Source organism: Hydractinia symbiolongicarpus, chromosome 11, assembly GCF_029227915.1.
Source record: "Hydractinia symbiolongicarpus strain clone_291-10 chromosome 11, HSymV2.1, whole genome shotgun sequence".
Lineage (NCBI taxonomy): Eukaryota > Metazoa > Cnidaria > Hydrozoa > Anthoathecata > Hydractiniidae > Hydractinia > Hydractinia symbiolongicarpus.
In genome coordinates, this window is record NC_079885.1 from 22,141,905 (window position 1) to 22,151,764 (window position 9,860).

The 9,860-nt window shown below is 35.8% G+C and overlaps 2 protein-coding genes across 2 annotated transcripts; both read right to left on the reverse strand.

The window, feature by feature from the left end:
* Positions 1–437: 437 nt before the first annotated feature.
* Positions 438–1,532, reverse strand: LOC130614217 (A-kinase anchor protein 5-like). The gene is made up of 2 exons (XM_057435641.1): positions 1,329–1,532; positions 438–1,136 (listed from the first exon to the last, which is right to left on the reverse strand). Exons 1-2 carry the CDS (start codon positions 1,408–1,410, stop codon positions 481–483), a joined length of 738 nt encoding a protein of 245 aa, XP_057291624.1. The 5' UTR covers positions 1,411–1,532; the 3' UTR covers positions 438–480.
* A 5,200-nt stretch (positions 1,533–6,732) lies between these two features.
* LOC130614803 (uncharacterized) lies at positions 6,733–8,808 on the reverse strand. The gene is made up of 3 exons (XM_057436261.1): positions 8,446–8,808; positions 8,034–8,127; positions 6,733–7,503 (listed from the first exon to the last, which is right to left on the reverse strand). The coding sequence occupies exons 1-3, from the start codon at positions 8,773–8,775 to the stop codon at positions 7,061–7,063; spliced, it is 867 nt and encodes a 288-aa protein (XP_057292244.1). The 5' UTR covers positions 8,776–8,808; the 3' UTR covers positions 6,733–7,060.
* Between the last annotated feature and the right edge of the window lie 1,052 nt (positions 8,809–9,860).

Below are 9,860 nucleotides of genomic sequence, written 5' to 3' on the forward strand. Positions count from 1 at the left end.
GTCTGTAAAAGTCGCAGTGTACAAATTTTGACATGAACTAGTTTTTTCTCGGTACGCAAAGTCAAATTTTTAAGTAAAGTTATTGGTAACTAGTCGAAAAGTCCATGGAAAAATCCACTTAAACAAAGGAAATATGGTTAACCGTCATAAGAATTTTAATAACGTCTGCAGTGAGCCGTTCATACAGAATTATTGTCAGAAGTTTGTTTACTCGTTGCGGGCAGATTTTAAAATGCAAATCAAGAAAGTGTACAGGAATGCATCTTCTTAAAACTCTGATCAAAATAATGTTTAGGACCATGTCAGGAACGGTTAAGGAGATTTGGGGATTAAAAATTTTGTTAACATACCAAAGCCCGTCAAAATGAAAGTTTCGTACATCTTGTAATACAGATCAAGATATTAGGTAGCATGGTCAGAAGACGTAAAACTAAGCGTAAAGCGACAGAATTTATTCAATTATTTAATAAAAAATTCTAATTAATTCATATTTAAATGTACACAAGAAGAGAAAATTTGCTTTGCATTATATAAGATTTTTAGTTTGTTGCAAATAGAACTTTTATGGTCTCCACTCGACAAGCGTTGGGCGTCTCCACTCGACAAGCGTTGGGCATCTCCACTCATCAAGCGTTGGGCATCTCCACTCGTCAAGCGTTGGGCGTCTCCACTCGCCAAGCGTTGGGCGTCTCCACTCGCCAAGCGTTGGGCGTCTCCACTCGCCAAGCGTTGGGCGTCTCCACTCGCCAAGCGTTGGGCGTCTCCACTCGCCAAGCGTTGGGCGTCTCCACTCGCCAAGCGTTGGGCGTCTCCACTCGCCAAGCGTTGGGCGTCTCCACTCGCCAAGCGTTGGGCGTCTCCACTCGCCAAGCGTTGGGCGTCTCCACTCTGCAAGCGTTGGGCGTCTCCACTCTGCAAGCGTTGGGCGTCTCCACTCTGCAAGCGTTGGGCGTCTCCACTCTGCAAGCGTTGGGCGTCTCCACTCTGCAAGCGTTGGGCGTCTCCACTCTGCAGGCGTTGGGCGTCTCCACTCTGCAGGCGTTGGGCGTCTCCACTCTGCAGGCGTTGGGCGTCTCCACTCGTTAAGCTTTGGGCGTCTTTTCTGGCAGACGCTGAAATGTCCTCAAGAATTTGATCTAGTTTAAAGGAAAAATAGATAAATGACACTGGTACAAGCCCTCAAAAGTTAATGCAGTAAGTGTTACAGAAAAAAAGGGGGAGTTTGTTGTGTGTTATTCTAAAATTCTTTATGGTTAAAATGGTTTTTTACATCATAAAATTATGCAGACTCTCAACAAGCTTTCGGAAAAACATAAATGCTACGATACCTAGTTGCTTCATGGTCAACGGAGCGCTGTTGACATACGCACATACGAAGATGAGAAGAATAATCTTAGCGTTGACAGCCATATCTGATTCACAACAAATTTCAACAGTCACTTTTTTTCCTTGTGTTGTGATGTGCAATAAATTGCGTCTATTTATGCTATACGCCTGTGAAATCAAGCATGTCCATGCTCGTGCCAGGTGAGTGATAAAAATGAAAAGTTAACAAAACGATTTAGTTACCATAAACTTTTAGAACATTATCTCAGCCGTGCAAAGAGTAATGATTCTTGCCTTCGGGAAAACAATGTTTTAATTATTGTGTCTCGAGATAGTAACTAATTTGTACAACCAGGGTCCCTAAATAAATAATGCCGTACGTTGAAGATAATTTTATATGCTGGTTGGTCCTAAAGCAGCGTTTCCACGATTCAACTATTTGAAACAACTTAAGTTTTTCCAACTCGAAGTTTGAACAAGTACTTGTAAACAACCTTTTAACGTTGTCGTAAAATTCTTTAAAGTGCTCTCAGTCACGAAAGAAAAATTAACTCACTGACATACCGCCCATTATAACGACCCGTTTTAGCAATTTCAAAAAATTACAATAAATAAATGTACATACAAAAAACTGTTATAGAGTAAAAATTTCTAAACTTTGTGTACTTTGTGCACTCCATTGAGAGCGATAAGGATCTCTTTCTAAAAAGATCCCGTTTGGATAGATAATTTGATACCGCATGAGTTGGAGAAGTTTGATTTCGTGTGCACTTGTTTTTGGGCAGAATGAAACTCCTTTCAGTACAAATCTCATACTGGTTTGACACATAAATATGAGTTTTGGCAACAAAACTTTATTTGTGTAAATACGATTTACTCAAAATAAAATTATTGCAAAGTAATGTGTAAAATTATTGTGCAAAGTTATGGTACATGCGCCATTTCCACAAAATCCGCCACAAAAGACTCCATGTAAACGTAAAGAAACTTTATTGCGGTATAAAAAATCATGCCGGCATGAGGTCAATATAGGTCTCATGTAAACGCCGCTTAAATAAGCTTTCCGTAATTTTATATATACTAGTCGGCGGCCCGTGAATAAATCCATGGGTTCGTCCATCTTTTATTTACAGCATTTTGTGTTTCCCGCTACTGATGTTACCATTTTGCGTGACAGACAGGCGTATACGGGTATTATAATATAGACTACTCGCTGGTCCGTGGATAAATCCATAGATTTACCCGTCCTTTATATACAGCATTTCATGTGTCACACACTACTTTGGATGCCATGTTGCGCAGAGACAGACAGACGACGGCTATTAATAAAGAGACTAGTTGTTAACCTGTGGAAAGATCCACGCGGCTAGATAGACAAAATACGACTTTTATTAAAGAGATATTATTAACTAGAATACCGCATTAAATTTTTAAAACGCCACATCGCTTACAAATGATTCTGAAGCATCGACAAGCGAAGAAGAAAAAACCACCCATATTCTCGTCCAGATAGTACGTTGCGGCATTTTCAGTTACTGCGCATGTTAAAAAAGCGCGATTTAACGTCCAAAGAAACAAAGAAAACAAGTAAACGATACTATACAATTGCGCCATAAGAAAAGCACATACGTGTATTTCATGGGGGGTCGCATAAGCATCTTGCCAATTCTTTTTTCTTTCATAAGTTTATCTATTAAATTTGACAATTACCTGAGTTGACAGGATTTTAAATCTGTATAATAATGGCCGTATTCTGTCTGCTTGTGCGATATAAAAAGGACGGGCGAGCACGTTGATTTTTCTTCCGATTGACGAGTAGTCTTTCCATCATAATGCCGTAATTTGTCTGTTTGTTTGCGGGAAATAATCGTGTGAAACCATACAGAGAAGATTTCATTTTACTTTTCCACTTTCAGCGCATTCGGGCAGCTGCGAATTTTTTAATAAGCCAATCAATCAGCAAGCTTTAAAATTCTGTTGCCGCGTTTTCCTATTGTTAAATTATTTTTTTCCTGCGTTTATTATCACATTGGCAGTTTTATTTTTTTACGCTCCGGCAAATGACGATGAAGGCTGTCTGAAATTTAGCAAAAAAGATGGAAGCAACCAAGTCGAGGTCGTAGTCAGTGTGAGGTTTGTAGGTCTTTGTTTAACCTTTTTTTGCCTCCAAAAGCTTTTTCTGTTTGTAAAATTTGTTTTCTCTATACGTTTTCACATGTTAAGATAAATATATTGTCACGTTTTTTAGCCATATATATATTTCAAACCAATTTTAAGATTTTGGCTAAGAACGAAGAATTTGAGATAGCATCCTAAAGTCAGATAGCTAGCTAACCTTATTTACTGCTATTCCTTTAAGGTTTTTTTCAGATTTATATTAGATACATACAAGATGCAGGCGCTGCATAAACTATCTCGCTACTAAAAATGAACAACTAAACATCGACAATGCGACCCAATTCTACAATTTCTGCTAACAAAAACTACAGCCTATCATTCATGGTTAAAGACGCGCGGTTGAAACTTTTATGGTCTTAAACGGCATTTAGGTGACAAAAAATTAACACTTTGATGTCACCATTATGTTCAGCATACTTTATTTGTTAACTGTGCTAAATTTGGTGGAAAATGAAGTGGATTTAATTTTGGACCAATTTTAGCCTAAAATGACATTTAGGTGACAAAAATCAAAATTATGGTGTCACCATGATGTTCAGCATACTTTTTTTGTTAACTGTGCCAAATTTTGTCGAAAACAAATACCAATTTTGGTCTGAAACGTCATTTAGATGACTTCTAAGTACTTAGAGAGTTTAGGTACGAAGTTTAAATCTGTGACGTTGCAATTGACCATTTGGGACATAGTTAGCTAGTTACGAATTCGAAAACATTGCTATCCTCGCAGGCGAGATAGTAGTAACAGTATTTATTATGTGCGTCTGATTTTATCTCTGATTTTTACTCAAATAAGCTGTTGTTAGCTGTCTGGCTCAGCTCTGGTTATTAAATGAAAGTAGTTTAATACAGCCAAATATGTTTCAAATAATCTTTCCTATGTTAAAATGCAGTTAGGTAGCTAGCTTACTACACCTTTTACTGCAATGAAACTCCTCAAGTTTATTGCAGAGAAACAGTTTTGAAAAACCTTTGTAACCACAATTAATTTTGTGTTTCGATAGAAAGGTTGACTTATGACAGAGTGGTTTTGAAATTTGCGATGCAGCGTCTTTGAATAATCCTGGTGGAAGTTCGTCCGTACCAGTGGATTCGTTTTGTTTCAAATTTTTTAATTCTTTCTCTATGAAAACTTTTGATACATAGTTGAATTTAAACTTAGAGGCAGTTTTTAAAACTGGGCCTTAAGGTTTTCTCCATATGAGATCTTTCAGAAAAATGGCATTACCCTTCGGCTAAGAAGCAACTGTGAAGAAAAATAAACATAAATAATTTGCTCTACCCGATGTTTCTGGTGTGTCGCAGGCAACGTTTTTTGACTTAGTTGACATTACTTTTTTCATCGTATTCCATAACCTTTTCGGATTAGTGCTGTTTTCGGCAAGTAGGTTTTTGCTAAACTCTGATTTAGCTGTTCGAATTTCGAATGTACATTTATTGCGAAGTTAACGGTATATTTTCTAATCACTAGCTAGTTTCGACTAGCGGGCCTTGCTACGAGCTTTGTCTTGTTCATTCATAACTTTATGGATTTCGTTGTTAAGCCATGGACAAAAACGACCTTTAACTTTTTCTCTACTATTTAAGAATGTTTATCGAATGTTTGGAGAAGAATATTTGTAAGGGACTTCCACGCAACATTCACTTTTCGCATTCCTTATAATAGACTCCAATCATGATTGTTTACCGACTGATATCCCTGCGGTAGAGCGTTCGCTTTCAGTGTGGGAGGTGTTTAAACCCCGGCCGAGTCATGCCAGAGACTATAAAAGTGTGAATCTATCCTTTCTGCTTAGCCCTCAGCATGAGAATAGGGTTGATATCTTAGGCGGTTGTCTAGTTGAGCGATTGCTGTGCTTGCGCGACTTTCGTAGCTTAAATGGGAGCTTTAAATACGCTAGGACCCTCCTTGATAGCAGTACCAATAGAACTGAAGGCTAGGGTAAATAATTTCAATAATTATAACTCGTTTGACATCGCTTATTAATTTTGACGGAACTCTATTCCTTCTTAGCTTTCGTACAAAACCTGTCATGTCGTGACTGACGCTAACTGGTATGACGTCATTTTCATATGTTGAGTCAGTGCGAGTAGTCAGAATACAATCAATTAATGTCGCTTTGTTAATTATTTACTTAAAACCATGAAGTGCAAAGTGTCTTTTATGATTTTATTATTTGCTCAAAAAAATAACATTTATGTCCCCAAAAAGGTTGATTTCTTTTGATTCAGACGTAACCATTAGTAACATGTTATTAAAAAAACTCTCAAAATCTTTTGGCAAGTATTTTGATCCAGCCGGGGGTCGATAGATGTTCCCAACTAAAAAACATTTTAAGTTTTTTGAAAAATCTTCACCCATATGCATTCTAACATTTCATGCTCCAAATCTGTTCTGTGCTGCCACTTAATGCGGTCGAAAATACACATAGCTACACCTCCACCCTTGCCTTTTTTCTATTACGATATATGAATGTGTACCCCGTTATATGGTAGAAGTCAGTATTATCATTATAAGTATTTCTGTTTATGTGTAGTTCTAAGAGTGTTAAAATATCCATATTATTAAAATCGTGCAATAAAATGGCTATTTGATCATTTTTGCAAGCAAACCCTGCACATTGAGATGGAATATTTTCATGCCTCTCTTTGATAATAATCTGGTGGGCTCAAGAAAGTTAGACCTGGCTGGGTTTCGATATCCCCAGCTAGAAGTATCAAAGAGCGTAAATTCTTAGAAGTTGACAGTAGAATTTTTTTCCGATCAGTCCAAAGACTTAAAGAGTTAAAACTTTCACTATCTTGTAACAAATTGTCACCAGAGCATATTCAAATAACATCGCTGCTAACAAAACACTTTCTTTTAACGATAAAACGTAACGATATTATCACTAAAATACGAACTCGACAGAACACGTCCGACCCATTCGCATTTTTTTACGCAGGAATGTCTGATCTGCTACACGGCAAACCTTAAACTAATTATACCGAAAAAAGCCAGGCAGGCAAAGGACAAGCTTTATAATATAGATTAAACGTGAAAATTTCTCTTCGATAAAACGTAACTGCCGTATTGTAAAACAAAATGAACCTTAAAATTCTTGGTTGTTGATTTACTGTTGAACACGCTAAGTTTTCATAAAGTTTTCATGAATTATCGTTTGTGTTTTTTGTTTACAATCAAAGGTACCTGTTAAAATTTAAAATTCTAACATCTCCATGACGTCTCAGCGTGCATTACTGGCGAATAATAAACTGGCTGTGCAGTAATTAAACGCCTTTTAACTAATCACATTGTTTGAGTTAGTTATTGCCCGCCAACCCAGGTATTAATTGGTTTATTTATGTTGACAAAGCAATTGTGTTCTTTATTAGGAATATGAAAATAATGTAGCTGCAAAACTTTTTTATAACGAAAATGGTACAGTATATCCATCTTTCCAATCGGGACAATACAGTGAATAAATTACATAAATGTGCAACCTTGTGCAATATCATTTTGGCAAAAATTAAATAAAAATTGGTTAATAATATCCTGGTTCTGACGCACGAACGAACATTAGTCAGAAAATACAGCGTATACATCAGCGCATGATATTCCATCGTTGTTTTCTTCGGAATGATCTTTTAAATCTTGATTGTACCAGACCCGCAGTTCTTCACCAGTTTGCACTGTTTGATTATAGCCAGTTATTATGAGGACTGGTGAATTACCATCGAATCCAGGGAGGTTGTACTTAAAATTTGTTTCATTAACAACGTCTTTCGAAATTACTGTTTGGTTTTTATCAGTAGTGATGGAAATATAAATAGTTTTCGGAAATTTCCAACATCCCCAGCGTGATCCAACTATACTATCTTCATTATTACAAGTTACTGTTCCTCTTTTATGTCGGAATTTTAGCGAAACAAGTCTGCCGTTATGGCTTATGGTAAACTTACCATAACTGTCGTTTTTTGCACCAAAGCACATATCCGTTGCTTGTAGGATCCACTTGTTTTCTAAATATGTTTATTGCGTCAACAATTAAATGGTTTTTTTTTCATAATTTGAATTTGATAGATTAATAGAAATGTTTTATTTAATTTTGATTCTACTTAATTTACAAAAAAACATGAAAAAGGCGACGTACAACAAATTATTTCTTTTCAAATAAATTCTGCCACATTATATCCCGACCTGAGTCCTACGTATAACTAAAGATGAATATCCAGTCATTTTCGATTACGACAAAATTTTATTGCCTTAAGAAATTCTTGAGATTGATAGATCGGAAAATGAAAAGCTTATTTTACAGGAAAAAGCAGTAATTTTACAGCAAACACGGCATGAAAGTGTAGTATAAGGCTTATTGTTTGCAAACAAAAACGTTGCGCTTATAATGTGTGCTTACTTTTGGGAAAATTAATTTCCGATTTGCTCTAAAAAATGAAAATTCTGTCCTATAGAATTAAGTTCAACCAAGCACCCCAACTCCTCCTCTCCACCCCCTTGCGTACGTGCTTCGGTAATAAATGTTTTCCTTACTAACCTCTGAACTTGCATTTGTATTGTGGCGAATGGCATGTGTCTTCGCATTGTTGCCCTTTTTGGCATGGCTTGTGAGTTGCACAAAACGGTCCAAGCTAAACATAAATTCATACTTTTTTTATTTCTTAATCAGGTGGTGAAGTTGTGGAAAAAATGTGCTCTCTTCAAAAAAGAGAAACACTGCTCCCTAAAAAGTATATAATTTCACAAGTGAAAGTTATATTAAAATTTAACAAATTTTGACAAATTTCAGCGTTAACTGCTCAGTGGTAAACAACGGCTCAGGGGCCACAAGACCCTGGGGACGAGTTGCGGTATACACAATCTTTGAAAAACTTAGCTTATAAACTTCGCAAGCCATTAATTTTCCTTTTATTGGAAAATAGAAGAACAATGCATTAAAGCAAACTCACATTTTGGATTTCGTTATCAGTTTCAATATGTGTCCAACCTTCCGCTGTTTCGAATGTGATTCCACTTTCGTTATGTCGGCTATGATGCAACATACACAATCGTTCGTGATCATTCATACTTATACTTTCGCATTTTGGGTACAATGCACATTTGATTGCGCAGTCTTGAAAGGTAGCTTCCGAAATTATGGAATAAAGACAACCTTTAAGCTTTTTTCCGTAATAGAATTTAGTCCAAGCTGCATCCAGTTTTCCACAATCAGGTAACCTCAAAATTTTACCACTACATAGATACAACAGTGTCAATTTTATTAACTGTTTGAAATCCATAGTGAAAATTTCTTTGGACTCTTTACTGCTCAGATGGTTTGAGCGAATGTGTTTCTTCTTCTTGAATAGTACTACCACTGTTAATTGGAAAGGCATTCGTATTAAGTCACCGCAAAATGTATCAACAAATGTATTATTAAATTCATATTTAATCCTAATATCTATATACGCTTGTGTGGGTAACCATGTGAGTCCACGACAGGCAAAGTACGGGTCACTTTTTTATGACGTGGCGTTGCGGTAAAATTTACCAAGTTAAAAAAAACGCAAATCAGGGGGTTACTATGTAATGATTTAATTCTTCTTTCTTATTACCTTAAGAAATAAAACTCTATTTTACTGAAAAATTTATTTTACTGAAACTAATTTTTTTTAATTTTAAACGTTTTTATTTTGTTTTGCTTGCTTTTTATAAGGCATTATATGTTTTCAGGCCATATACAGCGTGTATATCCTAGAAAAGAATTTACATAAACATGTAAAAAGTAATTTTTCCGTTGTTACTGTTTTTAACACTACAGATTGTGTGATTCAGTGTTGATGTCGTTATAAGAAACCTAAACCTAAAACCTAAAGTTAAAGCAATGTTTACATCTGTTACGTTGCCGTTTGAAATATATTCGATTCTTAAATTCGAAAACGCTGCATTGTTATCTTCTTTGATTTTATGCGTGATTTTCTTGATTATAAGTTTGGGTCTGTTAAAGCAAACAGTTCTTTTAATATTTTGGATTGAAATATTTCGGTAGATATACAACATGCTAAATAATTCAAGTTTTTATATTTCTCTTTTATGTGTTTTCAACTATTAATTTCTTATATTTTGAGTATAACTTTAGAATGTTTGCCGTTTGCAATAGACTAAACAGCTGATTTTGTATGACTTTGTAAAATGTTGGATTTTTTTTAATGTTTGGCATCCTTTTTTCCCCTGGTGTATTTCTGGAATGGCAAAGCAAGTATATAGTTTTTGCGTACTTCGCTTTCTACGTAACGGTTGTTAGACGCCTTTGATTTTTTTGGACAATTTCCATTTTTATTTCATAATTTTTTTTATTATTTTTTTGTTGCACATGCTTATATTA